This window comes from Aotus nancymaae, unplaced genomic scaffold (genome assembly GCF_030222135.1).
Source record: "Aotus nancymaae isolate 86718 unplaced genomic scaffold, 86718_ANA_hifiasm-v0.15.2.pri h1tg000016l, whole genome shotgun sequence".
Lineage (NCBI taxonomy): Eukaryota > Metazoa > Chordata > Mammalia > Primates > Aotidae > Aotus > Aotus nancymaae.
This window is the reverse complement of record NW_026988428.1, coordinates 73,602,664-73,626,759: the sequence shown is the minus strand read 5'-3', so window position 1 is coordinate 73,626,759 and position 24,096 is coordinate 73,602,664. Positions and strand designations below refer to the sequence as shown.

At 35.6% G+C, this 24,096-nt stretch overlaps 1 protein-coding gene across 4 annotated transcripts in view; it reads left to right on the top strand.

Moving 5' to 3' along the window:
- KLRK1 (killer cell lectin like receptor K1) overlaps positions 1–22,607 on the top strand; it is a 30,219-nt gene extending 7,612 nt beyond the window's left edge. Inside the window, exons 1-9 of one of the 4 annotated variants that reach the window (XM_012477048.3) lie at positions 6,415–6,577; positions 6,690–6,761; positions 7,639–7,731; positions 9,196–9,303; positions 16,050–16,142; positions 16,361–16,396; positions 17,123–17,274; positions 17,595–17,698; positions 22,404–22,607. In XM_012477048.3, the coding sequence (XP_012332471.1) occupies positions 7,689–7,731; positions 9,196–9,303; positions 16,050–16,142; positions 16,361–16,396; positions 17,123–17,274; positions 17,595–17,698; positions 22,404–22,521 (654 nt within the window). In that variant the 5' untranslated portion in view covers positions 6,415–6,577; positions 6,690–6,761; positions 7,639–7,688 and the 3' untranslated portion in view covers positions 22,522–22,607. Of the gene's footprint in view, positions 1–6,414; positions 6,578–6,689; positions 6,762–7,638; positions 7,732–9,195; positions 9,304–16,049; positions 16,143–16,360; positions 16,397–17,122; positions 17,275–17,594; positions 17,699–22,403 lie in introns of those variants that run through there. The other 3 variants (XM_064377658.1, XM_012477049.3, XM_021671992.2) reach the window with 3 other exon arrangements.
- Positions 22,608–24,096: the final 1,489 nt, after the last annotated feature.

Sequence of the window (24,096 nt, the reverse complement as noted above, 5' to 3'; positions counted from 1 at the left end):
GAGAGTTCAACAACTGTGGGTGGTCCTAGGACAGGGCAGTTTGAAAACCAGCAAGCTGAAATTGGTGAGGATGGATCTCACGCTGTGACTGGCAGGCAGGAAGAGTTTTCATTCCAGAGTGCCAGAGCTAGATGCTGGAAGGCATGGGACAGGCAACCAAAACCTGCTGGAGGGTAAAAACCACAGGAAGTCATGCAAGCCTGCATGCAGCTGGTAGCCAAAGCCATAGGAGCAAAAGGAGAGAAACTATGATAAAACCAGAGAGAAAAACCCTTTCTCTTCCCGTCTACACAGTGACTTTTAGTGTCAAAACTTATCATATAAGCTGGCAAGGGAGAAAATTTATGGGATCGATTTTGTTTATCTTACAGCCAGGCAGTCAAGGATAGATTTGGAATTAAGATGCAATAAATTGTTAAAAAATACACAAGGTTACTATGCAGCAACCACAATGTTGCTATATGACAGGCATTTGGATATACCCCCTTCCTCAGAGAATAAAACCAACATTACATTCTAAATCTGTTCTAGTGCAGCATTGTAAATAATTAGTTCTGCTTTCTGGTAGAGATTGGTATTTTCATTGGGAAATAGTTTCCTTTGTTAATATCACAGTTCCAGGTAAAAACATCATTTGCTTCTATTGCATATGGCCTGTAACCGTTTGTGTCTGTTCCTCTAGCTCCATTAATATCAAATTCATTGTCTTCTGAGTATGTCACATTGTCTACTCAAAGCGTGGAAACCTGGCCTTGTTAACCTCTTCCTTGAAACCCCTCAAGGGCTTTTTACTGACTACATGGTACTACTCAAAATAGCTTAGATTATCAATCTTACTCACACCCTTTCTTGTGGTCCCAGGTTGCTCCAGGCTCTATTTTTGTCTCCAGCTCTTCATAACTCCACTTAATAAACCAACAATACTGGACTACATATAGCTTTATTTATTCATTTTAATGTCTCTCTTCTATGTTTTTGAGATTTTTGTCTTCAATATGTTTTAACAACATTACCTTGATTTACCTTGATTTCTAACATATTTTTTTAAAAATTCTCCAGAAATCACCCAGTCTAGGACATCTTCCCTAGCGCTGGACCTATTAGAAAATTGTCATCTGTAATACTATCATTTAAAACACCCAGAGTTTGTGTCTACCACAGTGAATTACATACTAATTTAAAACCATATACTTCTGTGTATGCCTTAAATAGAGTGTGAACAACTAGATGACAGGGATTGTGCTTTATACTTTATTGAACTTTGTTTATTCATGGCCAAGAAATATGCTTGCCCCGTAATAGATAAAAGCTCAGCAAATCAATATAGAATGATATTATGACAATATCAATTATTTCCTATTTATTTACCAATTTTTGTTAAGCTTTGGTACTATTATTTCTGTGTCAAACAGTTAAGGCAATGTGAGGCGGGTGCGGTGGCTCATGCCTGTAATCCCAGTACTTTGGGAGGTCGAGGCAGGTGGATCACTTGAAGTCAAGAGTTTGAGACCAGCCTGGCCAACATGGTGAAACCCTGTTTCTACTGAAAATACAAAAATTAGCTGGGCGTGGTGGCAGGCACCTGTAATCCCAGCTACTCGGGAGACTGAGGCAGGAGAATCTCTTGAACCCAGGTGGTGGAGGTTGCAGTGAGCCGAGACCACGCCATTGCACTCCAGCCTGGGAGACAGAGCAAGACTCTGTCTCAAAAAGAAAAAAAAATAAAGACAACATTATTTCAGTGTAGAAAAACTCCAGGGCCGGCCGGGCGCGGTGGCTCAAGCCTGTAATCCCAGCACTTTGGGAGGCCGAGGCGGGTGGATCACGAGGTCAAGAGATCGAGACCATTCTGGTCAACATGGTGAAACCCCGTCTCTACTAAAAATACAAAAAATTAGCTGGGCACGGTGGCGCGTGCCTGTAATCCCAGCTACTCAGGAGGCTGAGGCAGGAGAATTGCCTGAACCCAGGAGGCGGAGATTGCGGTGAGCCGAGATCGCGCCATTGCGCTCCAGCCTGGGTATCAAGAGCGAAACTCCGTCTCAAAAAAAAAAAAAGAAAAACTCCAGGGCCTCTTGGCTAAGACCTCAAAAGGAGCATTGTAAGATTTTAATTGTGATGCTTATATCAGCCAAAGCATAATGCAAGAGTTGTAGACTTTAAATCATTTGCATTTTTTATTCCTCTGTACACAAATGAAGTTACTGGGGATAAAGGAGGGAGAAATAAGTCAATAAAAATTTGACCACCTGCCATTAGGTACATAAGAGGGAAAGAACGTGACTTGGGACACCTTGCTTTCACTGAGATCTACAATTAATGAGCCATTTTCTTTTGGGGGAAAAAAATGCTCTCTTATCCCTAAATCTGTGTCTTTAAGCACTTACGGTAAGCAACACCACAAATTCAAGACACCTTCAAAATTCTAAACTTCTTTGATATTTGAAGCACTGAAGTAAACACAAAATTCACTTGAATGAGAGATGCAAAAGTCGTTAAAGGCATCATTCCATTTACAAATGTGGAGATTATCACTATAGCAGGAAATGAAAGGTTAAATGGCAAACCAACAAGCAATCAGAGAAAAGTAACCAGGATGCTAATAAAAAATATGATCTCATCTGACCTGCAAGTCATGTGTGTGACTTTCTTGAGAACAAGTTTTAAAAGTTACTATTTATTTATGGCCATTTATGCACAATTATAAAGATAATTTATATCTTTATAACTACATTGGGAAAAAAACACTTTTCTGTTCCATCATACTATATAGATTGCAATTAAACAAACAAAAAATGGTGTGTCCTAGCATGGATTAGTTAACATAACTTGTTTGCTAAAGATATTTTAATTGAATTGCTAAATTTTAGAATTATAGAAAGCTTCAACTGAGATGCGGCCAAAAAATCATTTAATCATTCCTGGCTTAGGAAACTGTCCCAGAGAATATTAATTAATTGCCAAGATGATGACCTGTTTTTCCTCCAAAGTATACATTTAAGATTTATGGAATCTTTGCCTTGAGTTTATATAATTATAATATACCTCTTGACATTATATATGCCTAGCCCAGTATGTAATACCTACTTAAACGCAAAATAGATTCTGGAAAAAAATATTACTTAAAATATGTTTGCAGATTTTTTAAATTTTACATCAGTCATCATTTCACTTCTGCTTCAATATGCCCACGCGTGTCCAGACGAGACTGGGTGCATCATGGTGGTGTGGTCATACATGCCCCTGCATATCCAAAGACTCAGCTCTATTTCTTCCAGTCCCTTTTGTTTTCTTTACTGTGAATTTTAAAAATTTGTCCTTTTTGACACGTCTTTTGTCAATTTAAACACATTTACCAAAAAGTCAAGATTAAAAATGTTTTGCTTGGCAATAACTGCACATCTTATCCTTTCATATTTGGGCAAGTGTCCAGTAAACAAACACCGCTGACCACATCCAATTTTAGCGTCACAGCTTGAAATGAGCATCCTGCCAAAAGCTCTGTTTCTCACCACAAACTTGCACTGTGCGTGTTAAGTCTTTCCTGTGTACCACCAGAGAAGGATTTTCTGAGGCCACAGTGTAAGTTAGCTTACTGACCAAAAAGGCCAATTGATTGTTGGCTCTTCTCAACTAATGAATGTACTCAAATAGTCTATTGTGGTGATGGGTGTTCTCAAATGACTCGAGCCTAGGCTGTTTGCAAAATATTGTAACTTTTCTTCTAACAATAGTTTTTAAAAGTTACACAAATAAAAAACTTAGAAACTTCTATATGAAGTTTGATCAGGTACTTTTATAGCCAAATTATTCTTTTTGCATAAGTTCATTTATGTTGGTTTTATTCCATTTATTAGAAAGTATTTTTTCTGAAAGCTACGCCATGTCCTTTTGCAATTCCACATAGCATAAACCAGTACAAATGCCCAGCAAATCCCCAATAAGTTTACCATCATGACTATAGCAAAGTGAGCATATGTTCAACATTGAGAAAGATATTGGAGTTTGAACATACTATTTCTTTATCTAAGTAACTGTTTTAACTCAACATACAGGACTCATTTTAGACTTTTCTTCTTTAAGAATCCTTTCCACACTCAGTTGGTTTAGGGACCTTTATATATGATAATAAAACTCTCCATGTGCTTAGCTTTATCACGGTATTTATTTCAAAAGTCTTCCTGTAGGTATGTCTTGTGACTTCCCTGTTGGCTGTGAGTTGCGATTTGAACTAAGTGAAATAGGTAGGACATTCAAATTCTCTTTTTTATCCTATTTCTATCCCCTTTACTCAATTTTGTATTTAAGAGAAAAATAATCTCTATTCAATTGAAAACTACGTATATAAAAATAACTCTTCATGAAACTGTGATTCAGGTTTTCCCCATAAAAAGCCTGCATTTACACATTTATTCATTTCCTTTTGAAAACCAAATAGTTGTTAAAATGTGGTTGCAAGAGAATACCAGCCTATACTTCCTCTATATAGGTCTATTTTTACTATATAAAATAGTTAATAGAAAATGTTTTCTCTGCTTTCTGCTCTTAGTGTTGAATTAAAAAAAAAGAAAATGTTTTCTCTTAAATACAAAATTGAGTAAAGGGGATAGGAATAGGATAAAAAAGAGCACTTGAATATAGTTAATAGAAAATGTTGAGGGTCTGGCACGGTGGCTCAAACCTGTAATCCTAGCACTTTGGGAGGCTAAGGCAGGCGGATCACGAGGTCAAGAGATCGAGACCATCCTGGTCAACGTGGTGAAACCCCGTCTCTACTAAAAATACAAAAACTAGCTGGGCGTGGTGGTGCTTGCCTGTAGTCCCAGCTACTCGGGAGGCTGAGGCAGGAGAGTTGCTTGAACCCAGGAGGCAGAAGTTGCAGTGAGCCGAGATTGTGCCACTGCACTCCAGCCTGGCGCCTGGCAACAGAGTGAGACTCTGTCTCAAAAAAAAAAAAAAAAAGAAAGAAAGAAAATGTTGATTAGCTGAAAAGAATCTTGGTATGTCAGAAAATAACATATGTTTTTCAACTTGTTTTATATTCACCTATCTTGTTTAATTTTGAAATTGTTTTATACTTATTCATTTTCTATCACCTAAACTAAAAAGTAGTTTCCAGGCAGGTGTGGTGGCTCACACCTGTAATCTCAGCACTTTGGGAGGCTGAGGCAGGAGGATCACCTGAGGTCAGGATGAGACCAGCCCGACCAACATGCTGAAACCCCTTCTTTACTAAAAATACAAAAATTAGCCAGGAGTGGTGGCACATGCCTGTGATCCCAGTTACTCTGGAATCTGAGACAGGAGAATTGCTCGAAACTGGGAAGCAGAGGTTGCAGTGAGCCGAGATCATGCCATTGCACTCCTGCCTGGGCAACAAGAGTGAAACCTCATCTCATAAAAAAAAGTAATTTTCACGTGGGCAAAAACTTTCATTCGGATTGTTTACTTTGACATTCTCAAGGCCTAGAAAAGTGTGTAGCAAATAGCATTCGCTAAAGAAAAAAAACTGAATAAATTTATGTCAAACTTTAACACATCACCACACAAAAGTTGTTTTCCTTCCTTATATTACAGAGTTTTGGGATTAATAACTTTGGTTTTTGTTAAAATTTTATAATCTGTTCATCTTATACTGCTTTAAATGATGTCTGATGTTGATATTTTAAATTAATAAATTTTAATAAATATGAATATTTAGCTAATCTTGCTCATTGGTATCAACTCATATTTACTTATTTTTATGTATACCGGGGTATATATTTAAGTTTCTAATTCTTCTGCATATGATGTATATATGATAGATATTTAATTTCATATTTCTATGTTAAAATTTAAAATTTCCCTGGACTAATTTTTTTTAACTTAAAGGCCCATGTGATAGTAACCCAGGACTAATTATTGAATAGGAGCTAATTTCTCACTTTATCTGCAGTGTTACCTTATGTTTTTTAATCTAGGCACATGACTTTTTCTTGTCTTTTTCCTTTCTCAATTTGTCTATGTTCACGTCACTTCGTCTTTGTGAATATGGTTCTAACATACGTCTTCATATCTAGTAGAACAAGGCTCCCACATTGTCTGCACCTTCAATAGTGATTTTACTAGTTTTGACTTGTGTAATTTAATGTACATTTAGAATTCTGCTTTGTAAGTAACACAATAAAACCTGAGGTATTAATTGGAATTAAATTGAATCTCTAAATTATGAAGGATTTTAGAATTCGGCATCATTTAAATTCATCATTTTCAAGTCCTAAAATGTTATTAAACGTAATGGAAAAACCACAACTACTTTTGCACCAACCTAACATTTATCGAACAATGGGTGGTCCCATCTCTTTTACTAAATTAACAATAAAATTTTGTGTGGTGATAAGGTGGAAATACTGTGGTTTGTGTTGTGTTTTTCCACAGGAAGATGAGATTATAATATTTGTCATATCTTTCTCAAAGATAAAAATTTACTGAGTATTCTACTTTCAATTTGAAATCAGGAACTCGAGACATGTCTAAATTTTCTAGTTTTATAGAAGGCTTTTATCCACAAGAATCAAGATCGTCCCTTTCTAAGCAGGTGTGTGTATGTGTGTACATGTGTGTGTTTATTATTCAAGATATGAGGAACTATATTTCAATTCAAAAAACTAAAATATTTATGCTATAAGGTAATTCTAATTGTTTCTTAGGTGCTTGAATAGAACTCCTGAGATAAAGAATGTTTATCATTTCTGGTGTATGTTCTATCACCGTATCTGATGGTAGGTATTTAGGATATTCTTACTGAAGAATCAGAAGTTGTAATGTTACCATAAAAAGAAGCCTTGTCTCTAAGCAAAACTGGAAAAATGAATCTACATTTAGGATTAAAAGAATTGAATTTCAATTTGAATTCTCAAATTTATGAGTTTTCTGATGTTTTAGGGAGCAACCTTTGATACACATCTTTACATGCAAGGTGAAACAAGTTATATCTGTGCTTTCCAACTATCATAATCAAATGTGAAATAGCTTTTATTTTTTAAATCTAAGCAGTATGCATATTTATTAAATAGTTATTTTTTTCTGGAAGCTCTGCTATGTATTACTAAGATGTTACTATATAAACATGTGAGATTAGTTTTGTTAATGATGATGGTGACAATAATTTGTTGTTGATGATTATAATATGGGCATGTTGGATTAAAATGCACTAGAAAAAGACACTCAGCAAAAACGCATGTAACTTACCTGAGTTTAGCTTGCAGAAAACTAAATTATCACCACATAAAATAAACAAGTATAAACACTCGATCTTAGCTAAAAGGCCAGGAAGCAATAAACAACTATAAAGAGAAAACTGTATGTGTTGTTATCTAATATCAGTAATATAAAATATTTGTATTAAATATCTCAATGTAGGTGAATTAAAATAGTCATTGTATTGTTATGACATTTTGAAATAATTGGCAATTATTTTACAACCAAGAGAAATGTATAAAATTAATTTTGCCTGGCTTTCTGTGAATTGTCATTCCATTCTTTCCTTAGAGACATGCACAGGGGAAAAGTTTCTGCATTTATTTTTCTATTCAGAATATTGCATCTCACCACAAAGAAAGAAAACAAAACACCAATGCTCAATTTTATTTTATTCAGGAATCCTTTGTGGATTGAAGACTTTAGATTCTTCTCTGAGGTAGAATTATATGATGGGGTGGATTCGTGGTCGGAGGCCTCGTCACAGCTTGGGTATGTTTTTTCCACATAAGTGTGTAGTTTTGCTTTTATACAATTTTAAGATACTGAGAATTTTATACACGCATATAAGGTATAGGCAAGCAATTTACTCTGATTCTTTTCATGTTCTATTTATGTTGATTTCATGTTATGTTCATATTGTATTTGAAATCAAGTCTTCAAAAACTTAAAAAAGTTTTCCCTTTATTTTATTAACTATACTATGGTAAAGTCACTCACAATTTGGGACAGCTTGAAATAGAGGAAGAGATGTGGAGTCAGACTTGAAATTTACTCAAACTTTGACCACCATCTAGATTTGAAGTGGAGTCAATTACAACCTCTATGCAGTTTCATTTCTTTTTCTGTCACATACAGGCATGAAACGTTCCATATTTATCTTAGTAGATTTGTGCAATATTCAAATCAAGTGACATGTATTTTGAAGTGCTTCTTATCTTAAAGGTGTTTATTAATTTTTAACTTATTCACAGTTGGTAACATATTAAATAAGCTATATGATTTTGGCCATCTCTAACATTCAATTTCTCCATCCATAAAGTGATACCTACGCTCTTTACTCCATATGTTTCATAACTGAGTTAGATATTACATTTGCAAACAATGTCTAATTTTAGGTATAAAAGAAACTTCATATTATCATTTACTTTATAAAAGGCTTTTGTACAACAAACCCCTGTGACACAAGTTTACCTATGTAACAAACCTTCACATGCACCCCTGAACCTAAAAGTTTTAAAAAAGGCTTTTAAGTAAATACTAATCATCAGTAAATAATTAGTATTTCAAGAAAGCAAAATAATTCTTTAGGTATTTTGTTCAGAGGCAAGATTATCTGTCCTTGTTCTGAAGTGTTAGATCCTACTATTTTAGCCTGTGTATATCCTTCACCATAAAGAAAATTAGACACTCTAGTATTTACTAAAAGTTTACTAAATGATTGATGTCATTGATGCTAAGTTCATTATATTTTATTTTTAAAATACCCATACTTGATTGTAATAATATCCTCTTCTTTTTGATTTATTTATTCTTTTGCAAGTTAGGAAACCAGGATGCAAAAGCTGAATTTTTTGTGAAGCTATCAAGTTTATATATGTGGATCTGTGATTTAAATACATGTCTTTCTCCCTACATCTGTCTTTTTACTGTATCAAGTCTCTTTCTTGTAATGTTAAGTTTCATGATACATTACGAATTAACTAATTTTAATAGTATATAGGATTTTGCTAAGGATACTTTCCCATGGAATAAATATAATTTTATTTATATAGTAAAGTGTAAACATAATAATGTAGTAATATAAAACAAAAGTAAGTTCATGTTGTACTTTTAAAAGGATATTCATGGGAAGTATATCGATGGAAACAGCAAGTTGAATTTTAAAAATTTATGCCCCAAATGGCAGAAAGGCCTTGACTCATATATAAATAAACTTGAATTCTTTTTCTCTAGCGATGAGTGAATTTCATAATTATAACTTGGAGCTAGCAAAAAGTGATTTTTCAACACGATGGCAAAGGCAAAGACGTCCAGTAATCAAAAGCAAATGTAGAGAAAACTGTAAGTCCTATGTTCCATTTGTCTCCTCTCAGTATATTGAAATGAGTCTTGGAAACTATGTGATTAAATCAATGACAATCATTCAGTTTACTTTCATGAGGAAAGTAGGAATAACATGAACTCTAATAGGATATTAAAATATATAATAAAATTATGGTATTAAAAACTACTGAGCTTGGAATCTTTTCATGCCCTAAAAATGATGAGCTTATTTATCAGGAGTTTCTAAGAGATCACTGAAATAAAAAAACAAACTAAATAGAAATCAGAAACAGAAGAGAAAAGAAATTTTAAAAATCTTCCAGAGATATGTTCTTAAACATTACAGAAGTGATAACTTGATTATTATTTACAGAATTGTTTCTGAGTGCAGTGAGGAAGGTAAGATATATTCGCCAATGTCTTTTTGCAAGGCAGAATATTATTGATAATAGACCTTTACATAGTTTGTATGAAAAAGAAGAAAACAGATGATGCTCTCCTATTAATTTTGATTAAAAACTAAGAAATAAGTTATTAATAAATAGCATCACTTTTCAAGAATTAATTTAGGAATGCAAAGTGCTGTATGCAGTAATCCCTCTTTGGACTGAAATTTTCGACTGTTAACCAAAATTTAAAACACACATGCCCTTCCACTCAGCAATTATCATTGTGGGAATTTATCCCAGATCGGGACTCAAAAATATGCACAGATGGGTATGAAATGCATCATTATTTCCAATAGCAAGACCCAAGAAACAATTTAAATATCCACTGGAAAAAAATTGAAAGTCTGTCAAATATTAGATTCTGTCCAGAGTTGTCAGTGAAATACAAAGCAGCTATTTATAAATTTGGTATCCTTATATGCCATGATATGGACTAATCACCAGAATATTGTCTTAGGTAAAAAAAAAAAATACATGGGATATTTTGCATATTATAGTTTCTTTAAAATGTATTTTTAATATGTAGTTAAGGGAAATGGTATTTCTTATTTCTTTTTAGTTGACATGTAATAATAATATATATGTTTGGGATACAGTGACTTTCCATACAACTATACAATGGCTAATGACCAAATCAAGGTAATTGGCGTATCCATCATCTCAAACATTTATCATTTCTTTGTGTTAGGAACATTCAAAACCTTCTCTTCTAGCTATCTGAAAATATACAATAAATTACTGTTAACTATACTCTCCCTACATGCTATACAACACTAGAACAATCCCCCATATAATTCTGCATCCATTAACCAACCTCTTCTAATCCTCCCCTTCCCCATTTTTCTAGCCTTAAATAACCACAATTCTACTCTCTACTTCTATGACCTAAAAATCTTTATCTCCCACATATGAGTGGGAACATGTGGTATTTATCTTTCCATGCTTGGTTTACTTAACATAATGTGCTTCTGACTCATTCACGTTGGTGCATATAATAGGGTTTCATTCTTTCCACTCTTTTTTATGACTGAACGGTATTCCATTGTGTGTCTTCGTGTGTGTGTGTGTGTGTCTGTGTGTGTGTATACACATACATATATACATATATATATACATATGCACACATTTTGTTTAACCATTCATCTTTAATGGACACAGGTTAATTCCACCTCTTGGCTACTGTGAATAATGCTGCAATAAACATGGGGATGCAGACGTTACTTCAATATACTGATTTCCTTTCCATTAGCGAAAGAGTGAGATTGCTGAATCATATAGTAGTTCTATTTTTAGTTTTTAAAGGGACCTCCATACTGTTTCCATAATGAACATACTAATTTACACTCCCACCAACATTATATAAACATTAGAATGTCCTTGAATCCTCACTGTCATTTGTTATTTTTTGTTTTTTTAATAATAGGTATTCTAACTAGGGTGAGATGATGTCCACTGTGGTTTTGATTTTGGTCTTCTTGATGATGAATGACATTGAACTTTTAAAAAATATATTTTGTGGCTATTTGTGTTTCTTCTGAGAAATATCTATTGAAATCCTTTGCCCGTTTTCAAATCAGTTTTTTTTGTTGTTGTTGCTGCTGCTGCTGCTGCTGTTTGAATTCCTTGTATAGTCTGGATATTGGTCTCTTGTCAGAGGAATAGTTTGCAAGTATTTTCTTTCATTCTACAAGTTGTCTCTTCACTATGTCAGTCGTTTCCTATGCAGTAAAGAAGTGTTTTAGTTTGATACAGCCTCATTTGTTTCGTTTTGCTTTTGTTGCCTGTACTTTTGTAGTCTTACCCATAAAATCTTTGCCTAATGTCCTATGGTGTTTCTCCTATCTCTTCTAGTAGTTTTATAGATTCAGTTCTTACATTTAAGTTATTAATCCATTTTGAGTTGATTTTTGTATATGGTGTGAGATGAAGGTCTAATTTCATTCCTCTATGTGGATATCCAGCTTTTTCAGCACCATTTATTGAGGCTGTTTTTTCCCAGTGTATGTTAATGGTGACTTTCTGGAAAAATAGTTGGCTGTAAATACATAGATTTATTTCTGGGTTGTCTATTCTGTTTTATTGGTGTAAGTGTCTATTTTTATACCAATGCCATACTGTTTCAGTTATTATAGTTTTATAGTATATATTCAAGTCAGGTAATGTGATGCCACCAGTTTTCTTCCTTTTTATTTAAGATTGCTTTGGCTATTTAGTCTTTTGTGATACCATACAAATTTTAGGATTTTTTTTCTATTTCCATAGAGAATGTTATTGGTATTGTGATAGGAACTGCATTGAATCTGTAGATTGCTTTGAGTGGTATGATTACTTTAACAATATTCTTTCAATCTATGAACATGAGATGTCTTTCCATTTTTTTTGCATCCTCTTCAGTTTTATTCATCAGTATTTTTCATTGTAGAGAGCTTTCACTTGCATGATTAAATTTATTCCAAGGTATTTTATTTTTTGTAGGTCTTATAAATAGGATTGATTTCTTGATTTCTTTTTCAGCCACTTTGTTATTGGTGTATAGAAACACTACTGATTTTTGTACATAGATTTTTATATCCTGAAACTTCACTGAATTTACTTGTTCAAAAGCATGTTGTTTAATTTTCATACATCTGTGCAGTTTCCAAAGTTCCTCTTGTTATAAATTTCTAGTTTTATTCCATCGTTGTTAGAAAATTTACTTGATATAATATTGAATTTTGAAAATTTGTTGAGACTTGTCACCTAACTTGTGGTCTATCCTGAGGAATGTTCCATGTGCTGATAAGAAGAATGTGTATTTTGTAGCAGTTGGGTGAAATGTTCTGTACATTTAGTTAGGTTCATTAGGTCTAGATTATAGTTTTACTCTGATGTTCTTTTCTGATTTTCTGCCTGAATGATCTGTCCATTGCTGAAAATGAGTGGTTGAACTCCATTACCCTTATTGTATTAGTCTATTTCTTCTTTCAGGTCTATTAATATTTGCTTAATATATCTGAATGCTGTAGTATTGGGTGCATATGTATACTTATACATATTATATTGCTGAATTGACCCGTTTATCATTATATAATGGTCTTCTTTGTCTCTTTCTTAGTGTTTTGACTTAAAGTTTGTTTTATCTAGTATAGCTATGCCTGCTCTTTACTGATTTTTATTTTCATGGAATATCTGTTTTCATCCCTATAGTGTCCGTCTATGTGTGTTTTTACAAGCAAAGTGAGTTTCTTATAGGCAATATATAGTTTTGTTTTGTTTAATCCATTCACTTACTCTATATCTTTTACTTGGAGAATTTAGCCCCGTTGTATTTAATGTTATTATTATTGGTAGATAAGAACTTACTACTGCCATTTTGTTCCATGTTTTCTAGTGGTTTTCTAACTCTTCCTTTCTTCCTGTCTTTCTTTGTGATTAAGTTACTTTCTCTGGTAGTGTATTTTAATTCCTTGATTTTCATTTTAGTGTATCTATTATAGGTTTTTGTTTTGTGGTTACCATGAGACTTACGAGGACATCTTATAGCTACAGCAATTATTTTATACTGATGACAACTTAACTTTGATCACAAAGAAAAGAAAAGAAAAAACTAAACAACTCTACATTTTAATTCCATCTCCTCTCACATGTTTACTTATGTTTGTGTGGATTTACATCATTTTACATTGACTATCTCTTAACAAACTACAGTCATTATTATTTTGATAGAGTTGTTTTTGGTCTTCATACTAAAGATCTGAGTGGTTGATGCACCACAACTACAGTATTAGAATATTCTGAATTTGTCTGTGTACTTACTTTTATCAATGAGTTTTATACCTTCAAACGTTTTCTTATTGCACATTTGTGTTCTTTTTTTTCTGACTGAAAAACTCTCTTTATAACAAATTCACTAAACTTCTGTTTGCCTGAGAAATACTTTTTCTCTCCAACGTGTTGATAGTTTTGTTGGGTACGGTATCTCAGTTGGCATGTTTTTTCCCTCAGCTCTTTGAATATGTCACCCCACTTCCTCTTGGCTTGTAAAGTTGCTGCAAAGAAGTCTGCTAACAGATGTGTTGAAGCTTCTTTTTATTTTATTTTGCTTTTTAAATTTCGTTTCCTTTAAAATTCTCACTTTGTCTCAACCTTTGAACATTTAAATTTTATATGCCTTATGGTCATCTTATTTGGGTTGAATCTGCTTGATAATCTTCGACCTTCCTATATTTGGTTATTCATATCTTTCTCTGGGTTTGGAAAGCTTTCTTTGTCCACAGCCTCCCAGACCAGTGCTGTGCCAGGACTTGCCCAAGGGCCATAGTTGCTGTGGCCAGCAGCCACTGAAATTTTCTTGAGACTCAAGGCCACCTTAGTCAGCTGGTGATAAAGTGGGCTGAGACTAAGTTTCCTCCCACCTAGGCAGTGGACTCCCCTCTGGCCCATGATGAGTCAAAATACTCCCCGTATGAGCACTGGTTTGAAATCAAGGGCCATGGGGTCTCTGTCTTTTGCTATGTTCCAATGTGATGGGGCCAGTACTAAGTTCCAACACAAAATCCCTCACTTTTATTTCCCTTTCCCAAGCAGGCACTTTCTCTCTAAGCACTGCACTATCTGGGTTTGGAAGAGGAGTGGTTAGGCTATCCTTTCTTACCTCTTTAATGTGTTTTTTCTTGTTATAATACTAAAATCAGGGTACTGTGATAATTCTCCTAATTTCTTGAATTCTTCTGAAGGTACTTTTTTGCATGGATAGTTATTTAATTTGATGTTTCTGTGAGAAGATAATCACTAAAGGGTTCTTCACAGCCACCTTGCTCTTCTGTCATTTTCTTAATTGTTTTCTGGTATACATATTGTTCTGCATACCGACTGATTTTTTCTCCTCTATTATTGTTTTGTTTATCTTTGTGGTTTGCTGGTTCTCTGTGGTGATAATGTTTGATTCCTTTCTCTTTCTTATTTGTGTATCTGCCCTACCAGTGTTATACTTTTGTATATTTTCATGATGATAGATATTATCCTTTTGCTTCCAGATACAGGACTCCCTTAAGCATCTCTTTTGTGGCTAGTCTAGTGGTGGTGAATTCCTTCAGTTTTTGCTTGTCTGGAAAAGAGTATTTCTCCTTTATTTCTAAAGGATAGCTTTGCTTGATACAGTATTCTTGTTTGGCAAAAGGTTTTTTTGACATTTTGAATATATCATTCCATGCTCTTCTGGCCTGCTGCTGGGGAAAGTAGGATTGTTGGCAGTGGTGGCAGTGGGCCCCAAGCAAGTGGCTCTGGGAATCTGAGGGACATATGCATGACTCTCTTTATGCTGAGGACACATTCTCTACTTGGCTGCATCACTTGTTCCCTGGACACAGGGCTCTGTATGGGCTTGATGCAAGGGTCACACCTACACTATTGACTGGGATCACCTGGTGTTACTACGCTGCAGTCCTCTAGGTGGATTTGGTGGAATGTCAGCAGGGCCCCAGGCATGTGAAGATGCAGAAGCTATTGGGCCCCAAGGATGTGAAGATGAAGGAACTACTAGGCCCCAGAGCAGGGTGTACTTTGGTGGTGGCTACACTCTCAAACTGGTGCAGTGCTGCAGCACCCTGTGTACCCGAGAAGACAGGGGAGCCCAGTGTGAATTCCCACTCTGGAATAATGCAATTATGTGGATTCCAGTCAACTTCCTATACTGGACTTGGGGCTAGTGAGGAATGCGGAGCTCTCCTATAGGTAGGTTAGCAGGCATTTGTAATGGGAATGTGGACTTCTCGGGAGCTCCTGTTTACCTTTTCTCCTCAATGGAGAGTCCCTCTTGGCTCCAAGCTGATCCTTGTCACCTGCTTCTCTTCCATTTCTATGCTATCACCCTGAGTGTCTGTGCCTTAGAGAGACTTGGCTGCTTTCTTGCTGAATTCCAGCATTCTCCCTTCAACACTCTATTCAATGTGTGGTTATCTACTCCTTGTTTTGGTCCTTCTTTGTGGAAGTGAGTGCTGGGTGCCTGTAGTTAGCCATCTTGATGATGCTTCCTCTTTCTTTGTTTATGTTTATTATTGTATCTGCATAGAAAATAATAAATCATAAGCATAATTTACTCTTGAGATGACTGGGGAACTTTTACAGAAGTATAGGAGGAAATATTACATTGTTGTACTCTTAATTTTTGATCATTTGCAAGGTATTCACATTCTGTTCTGGGAAAAAAAATTAAGGCAGGAAAAGGACCTATACTACCTTCTCATTAAAAAAGTAACTCTAATATTTATATTAAATACAAAGATACCCAAACCCTTTATGCTTCCTTTTCTGATCTGTCTCTTTTTTCTTTGACAGCATCTCCATTTTTTTTCTGCTGTTTCATTGCTGTAGCTATGGGAATCCGTTTCATTGTTATGGTAACAATATGGACTGCTGTATTCCTAAATTGTAAGTGATAATAGAGAGGTAGATTGCAACATTGTTAATTTAACAATTATAATGTATTGCCTTTGTAAGTATTCAGAAACACAGAAACATAAACTAGAAATATTAAATGTACCTTTGTCACATTTTTGGTATTAGCCCAGAAATTTGTAAACTATATTTGATTATATTATAAGTTACTAACAATACAAAATTTTAAATATTTACGGTTATTTTAATAGCATTATTTAACCAAGAAGTTCAAGTTCCCTTAACTGGTAAGTGAATTTTTAAAATATTTTAGAGCATATATTATATTTATTTACCTACCCTATTGTGTAGGCATGTATTCGATGATGTTAAAAAAAAAGGAAAAAGTAAATAATTAATTCTAGTCCATAATGCACTAAGGCTTCTGTTTTCCTTTTAACAATGAGGGAGTACTTGTAAAAGCAGAGGCTACTTAGGTTTGACATCCTTCTCTCTCTCTCTCTTCTTTGTTTTTGAGATGGAGTCTCTCTCTATCACCTAGGCTGGAGTGGAAGGGGTTGATCCAAGAACTCCGCTTCCCAGGTTCGAGAGATTCTCATGCCTCAGCCTCCCAAGTACCTGGGACTGTAACCTCTACCTCCTGGGTTCAAGTGATTCTCATGCCTCAGCTTCCCAAGTAACTGGGACTGCAGGCATGCGCCACCACGCCTGGCTAATTTTTGTATTTTTGTAGAGGCGGGCTTTCACCATGTTGACCAGGCTGGTCTCAAACTCCTAACCTCAAATGTGTCGCCCGCCTAGGGCTCCCAAAGTGTTAAGATTACAGGTGTGAGACACCACACCCTCCCTGGCATCTCACTATGAATATGTAGAAATATGTATTTGGTTATGACTGTAATAATGTAATAAGCTGAAATTTTAGCATTGGAGTGAAAAAGACATTTAACTTGTCTAGATAAAATCTGCTATAATGTTCAGATGTATGGTATTAATAATGTATTCTCCCTTTCTAGAAAGTTACTGTGGCCCATGTCCTAAAAACTGGATATGTTATAGAAATAACTGCTACCAATTTTTTAATGAGAATAAAAACTGGTATGAGAGCCAGGCTTCTTGTATGTCTCAAAATGCCAGCCTTCTGAAAGTATACAGCAAAGCGGAACAGGTTGAGTACTTAATTTAATTTCCAATCCTATATTTAATCCTAACATCTGAGGCAACTCACTGGAGTATGAACCTGAAACATAAAAGAGACACTGTGACTTGGTCATTCTAGTAACAACCCTAAATCTTTCTTCATTAAAAATAACAAAGCACAGAAATTGCAGGTATCATGTATGTGTTGCCCAGATGGAAATTACGATATTTAGGGGACAGAATGTATTTTTTTTACGAGTGTGAGAACAGATGAAATAGTTATGGTCTTGAATTTCCTAAAATTATGAACACTGATTTTACTTGTGGTTTATTTGTGGTTTCAAACAGGATTTCCTTAAACTGGTGAAGTCATATCATTGGATGGGTCTAGTATACATTCCAACAAATGGATCTTGGCAGTGGGAAGATGGCACCATTCTCTCACCCAACCTGTAAGTCTCTGACCCAAGGGGTCTATAGTTTTCGATTTTTTTTTCCTAAAGTTTCCCTGTAATCATTCTTATCACTCATTTCACATAATCTCAGGATATTTGTACATTTTAATAGATCTAGTAAAAAGTGCTTAGGCCCTAAATTTGGGAGAAAGTTATGTTAGTTGTAGAGCAGCCAACACAAATACTAGTGAGTAATATAAATTGTTTACTATATGCTAGGTACTGTGGAAGGCAGGTCTAATATTGTGTTCATTTTACAGATAAAAAGACAGGAGGAGAGACGTTAAGTATCACACATATTTCTTTCTGAATTTATTACCAGATACATTAAGATATAATTAACATTGCACATATATAAAGTATGTAATTTGATAAGTCTCAAGAAAATATATGCCCATGAAACCATTAAGAACATCAATATAATTAACATATAAATTACCTGGAAAACATTCTCTAAGCATGCACCTTTATGATTTCTCCTGTGTCCCTGTCTACTTACCTCTTTTTCTTTCCAGTCAATCAATTTTCTGCCACTTTAGATTAGTTTGCAATTCATAGAATTTAATATAAATGAAGTCCTTCAATATATATCATTTTTAATGTCTTATTTTCACTTAGCAAAGTTATCTTGAGATTCATCTATCTCATTGCATGAGTAAAGAATTAATTTCTTTTTATCTCTTCATTTATTGATGTATATTTAGGTAATTCCCAGTTATTGATCATTATAAATCATGCTACTTGCTAATATTTGTGTACAAGTCTTTGTATCATATTAATGAAGTCTTTCTTTTCCTTAATGTAAATTCCTAGAAACAAAATGGCTGAATCACATCATAAGTATATATTTAACTTTTTAAAAAGTGCCACACTGTTATCCAAAGTGGTGGTGATATTTTTCAAATTTACTTTCTCTCTAGCAGTGCGTAAGAGAAAATCTGAGAGAGAAGTTGCTTCATATCCTAGTCAACACTTGTTTTGATCAGCCTCTTAAATTTTATACTGGCTGGGTGCAGTGGCTCACGCCTATAATCCCAGCACTTTGGGAGGCTGAGGCGGATGGATCACCTGAGGTCAGGAGTTCGAGACCAGCCTGGCCAACATGGTGAAACCCTGTCACTACTAAAAATACAGAAATTAGCCGAGTATGGTGGCAGGCACCTGTAATCCCAGCTACTCAGGAGGCCGAGGCAAGATAATCACTTGAACCTGGGAGGCGGAGGTTGTAGTGAGCCAAGATTGCACCACTGCAATCCAGCCTGAGTGACAAAGCAAGACCCTGTTTCATAAATAAGTAAATAAATAAATAAATTTTAGACATACTAAACTGTGTGTTTTGGTATATCACTGTAGTTTTAACTTGCATTTTACTAATGACTAATGATGTTAAGTAGCATTTTTTTGTGCTTATTTGCCATTCAGGTAAAAATTTTCTTTTCACTGATTTTTGCTTTGATTTTTATTATTTACTGTCTTCTTACAGTAGGTTAAATTTCCTTTTTTAGTTTCTTATATTGAAAGCTGATATGTTGATTTGAAACGTTGTTTCTTTTCTGATAAAAGCTTTTTATGCTATTAATATGTAAGATGATTTGGCAACATCAATATTTTGAGATGTTATTTTTTATTTTCATTCAGTTAAAAATAGTTTCTAAATTATCTTTTGCATTCTTTGATTCATTGATTATTTACATGTGTCATTTGGTTTTCAACATTTGTGAATTTTTCAGACATTTTTATTATTGATTTTTAATTTAATTTCATTTTCATTAGAGAATTATTTTGTATAATATAAAACAAATTTATAGACATTAGTTTTATGGACTAGACTATAGTGTGTTTTTAAAAATGTTTTATATGTATTTAATCAGAAATTGTATTTTGCTGTTTTTGAATATAATGGGGTTTTTTTCTTTCTTTCTTTTTTGAGATGGATTCTCACTCTGTCACCCAAGCTGGAGTGCAACGGCATGATCTTGGTTCACTGCAATCTCTGCCTTCTGGGTTCAAGCCATTCTCCTGCCTCAGGCCCCTGAGTGACTGGGATTACAGATGCCCACCACTGTATAGGGCTAATTTTTGTATTTTTGGTACAGATGGGATTTCACCATGTTGGCCAGGCTGGTTTCAAGCTCCTGACCCTAGGTGATCTGCCTGCCTCGGCCTACCAAAGTGCTGGGATTACAGGTGTGAGCCACCACATCCAGCCAGAGTAGAGTATTTTATAAGAGTCAATTAAGTCAAGTTGGTTGAGAGTTGCTCAAGTCTTCTACAATTTTTTCTGATTTTCTGTAGACTTGGTTGGTTGGTTGTTTTTTGATAGAGGTATCTGTTAAAACGCGCATGCCGAATGAAGAGACCCCCTCAAACAGGCTTTGTGTGAGCAACCTGGCTGTTTATTCACCTGGGTGCAGGCAGCTGAGGCCAAAAACTGCATCAGTGAAGCGCAGAGGGATAGGAGTTGGTTTTGTAGGTTTGGGGTGGGCTGTGGAAAGTTACAGTTAAAGGAGGTTTTCTGCGAGCTGGGAGGGGGTTGTAGGGTATAGAGTCACGAGGTTGACCAAGGTCAGTTACAAAGTCCAATAGCCTTATCAATTGGGACGGGAATAAGGAACAATAGAGAACGTCTAAAAGTTAAGTAGGGTTGATCATTTCTTCCTCTTTTCATGGTCTTCTAGTTACTTTAGATTTTCCAGGAACTCATCTGGAGTGTCCATGCAGGTCACAGAGGTTAACATGGCGTCCATGACACCATCAGTCAGGCTAAAAGACCATATAGTATCAATTATTTAAAAATAAGGCTGGGCACAGTGGCTCACACCTGTAATCCCAGGATTTTGGGAGGCTGAGGCGGGTAGATCACCTGAGGTCAAGAGTTTGAAACCAGCCTGGCCAACATGACAAAACCCCGTCTTTACTAAAAATACAAAAATTAGCCTGGTGTGGTGGTGGGTACTTGTAATCCCAGCTACTCAGGAGGCTGAGGCAGGAGAATGACTTGAACCCAGGAGGCGAAGTTTGCAGTGAGCCAAGATCATGTCATTGTACTCCAGCCTGGGCAACACAGCGAGACTCTGTCTCAAAAAAAAAAAAAAAAAAGTACCAAAGTCTTGATCTGTAATAATGGACATATGTATTTCTCCTTGCAGGTCAAACAAATTTTTGCCTTATATATTTTGAAGCTCTGTTTTCAGTTGCATGAATGTTTAGTATTGTTGCATACTCCTAATGAATTTATGAGTTTAACATTATGTAATGAGCACTTTAACTAATGACATTTTGTGTTTTGTAATGCTACTTTGTCTAATATAAATATAGCCACTCTAGTTTTCTTTTGTTTAGTACCAGAGTAGTATATATTTTCAGCTTATATTAACAGTGAGTTTCTTGTAGACAGAATATAGTTGAATCTCACTTTTTTAATCTAATCTAACAATTTCTGCTTTTAAAATTGGGATGTTTAGGACATTTCTATTAAATGTCATTAGGTACACTTTAAGTTATCTTACTGTTTGTTATTTGTTCCATTTGGTTTTTTTTTCTATTTGCCTTTTCTTCAGTCTTTTAAAAATATTTTGTTTTATGCTAACATTTGTTATCATCTTAGCTTAGTAAATATTTATATTTAGGCTGGGGCTGGTCATGGTGGCTCACACCCTATAATCCCAGCACTTTGGGAGGGCGAGGTGAGTGGATCGCTTTAGGTCAGGAGTTCATGACCAGCCTGGTCAACATGGTGAAACACTGTCTCTACCAAAAATACAAAAAGTAGTCAGACATGGTGGCACATGCCTGTAATTCCAGCTACTCGGGAAAAGAATCACTTGAACCTGGGAGTCAGAGGTTGCAGTGAGCCAAGATTGAGCCACTGCACTCCAGCCTGGGCAACAGAGCAAGATTCTGTCTCAAAAAAAAAAAAAAAAAGTTTTCTCCCTATAGTGGCCAATTATTCAATTATAGAACAGAGGTTATTACATTGTTCTTTTAAATAGGGGTAGCATCAGACCATAATCTTTTCATTTTTTGTCAATTTTACATTGAAGTGACATCCTCACTCTTTCTTGAGCTATTTCCCATCTGCTATGAAAGAAAACAAATTATATTAATTAAACAAGTTATATTAATCATATAACTCCAAAAGATTAAAGATGCTAGAGTAAAACACATATGTAGATGTAGAAATCTCTACATGGAATGCCTAACACATGCACGCAAACACACACACTTATACACACTTGTGAATGTGTGTATATATGTATTAGAAGATTTTAAATTTTGTTTTCATTTCCTTACCAAGTAAAATTGCATTTATCTGAAGAAAATGTTTTATTTTTCCACAAAACACCGTATCAAATTCTAAGTTGAATTATGAATTTATTTCTAACATAAACATTTGTTTTAAAATAAACATTTTAAAGCTTTCATCTAACATATGAAAGATTTTAGACTTCAGAAGTGATTAGTTTCCAATGTATAAACTAGTGGCATAAAAATGGTGGCACATTATTTACAATGGAAAGGAATTTTTACTTTTATTATCTGAGTTGGCTATATTTTGTTCATGAATTAGGACCAGGTGTGGTCCTAAAATCTCCTAAAATGCTATTAAATTCCTATATTTGAAGTTTAGTAGGTATTATTCATTTTTATTTTCCTGCATTAATAAAATCATTAATGTAACTTATAATTGTCTCTTCTCTAGACTAACAATAATTGAAATGCAGAAGGGAGACTGTGCAGTCTACGCCTCAAGCTTTAAAGGCTACACAGAAAACTGTTCAACTCCAAATACATACATCTGCATGCAGAAGACTGTGTAGGGATGATCAATCATCTCAGTAAAAGCCAGGAACAATGAAGGGATTACACCAGTGGAAACACTGCCAACTGAGACTAAAGGAAACAAAGGAAACAGGACAAAATGACAAAAGACTGTCTGACTTCTTAGACTCCACAGGACCAGACCATAGACCAATTTCAATGCAAATGTGCATGATCCTCCAAGACAAAAGAATAAAGATCCTGAAGGCGATTCCTCAAGGCTGCCTCTCCCACCATAAGCCCAGAGTGGATGGGCTGGGGGAGGAGTGCTATTTTAATTTCTAAAGGTAGGACCAACATGGGGGGATTAGTGAAGGAAGAGAAGCCCAGCAGATCCCTGAGAGGGCAACTCCAGCTCCACAGGAAATTGCCTTATGAATAGGGCCACGGCACAGAGACACAGCATGGGCAATGCCTTGCCTGCCTGTGGGGGTCATGCTGCCACTTTTAATGGGTCCCTTCCTGACCCTGTCCCTGCCACTTTTAATGGGTCCCTTCCTAACCCTGGGTCAGGAAGGTGAGACTGCTACCCCAGTGGGCCATGACTATGTTAAGGCTTTATTCTCCAGCCTTAAGATCTTATGAAGTTTCCTTTGCTAGGATTTGGACTTGCTTGAGTCCTATTACTGTTTCTCTTTCTCTATTTCTTCTTTTTGGAATAGTAATGTCTATCCTATGCTTGTCCTACTATTGTATTTTGGAAGCACAGAACTTGTTTGGTTTCACACGTTCACAGTTAGGGAGGAATTTTGCCTCTGAATAAATAGAATCTTGAGTCTCATGAGTACCTTGTTTGATGATATTTAGATAAGACTGTAACTGGGAGAGCATATCCGGCTCCCAGAAATTGGAGATTCTTGGCCTCGCTAACCCGGAAGAATGGGGAAAGGGTCCCCGGTGAGCTTAGTATTCAAATAAATATCGTGGACTCAAAGAGTTTTGCGGAAGAGCGATTTATTAGAGAGAGAGAGAGAGAGAGAGAGAGAGACAGAGACAGAGACAGAAACAGAGAGACAGAGAGGCAGAGAGACAGAGAGACAGAGACAGCTCCCATGCTGTTGTGGGAGGGGAGACCAGAGTGGGAAATCCGTATAGGCAGGAGCAGCTGGAGTTTTAACACTTGAGTTATTCCCTCTCCATTCATGTTCTTGTCTAATGAGAGGATCTCTTTCAAATTTCCTCTGGAGTGATTGATCTTTGATTCTGATACCAGATTGACTACTTGCTGCACAATCCTGAGTTACAGAGCCCCCTCCTCCCAGAGCTTTCAGCAGGATTTTGGGACAAAAGAGCCACACAAAGAGCCCCACCTGGTTTTCCCTACCTGGCCCCCGTGGGGAAAGCCAGAAAAATAACTTTACATTTGAAACTCCTCTGGTTCCTGGAGGAGGTGCTCAAAGGAAATCCCTGCGTTTGAAACCACATCCCTTGTGGACTTGGGAAGAGAAGACCCTCAAGACTCTGGACTTCAGACTTTACAATCGATTCTGCAAAAAGTTAAGACTTGGGGTTATTAGGATGGAATAAATGCAAGCAAAAAGAACATAAACTTTGCCAGGGTCAGAATGTCATGG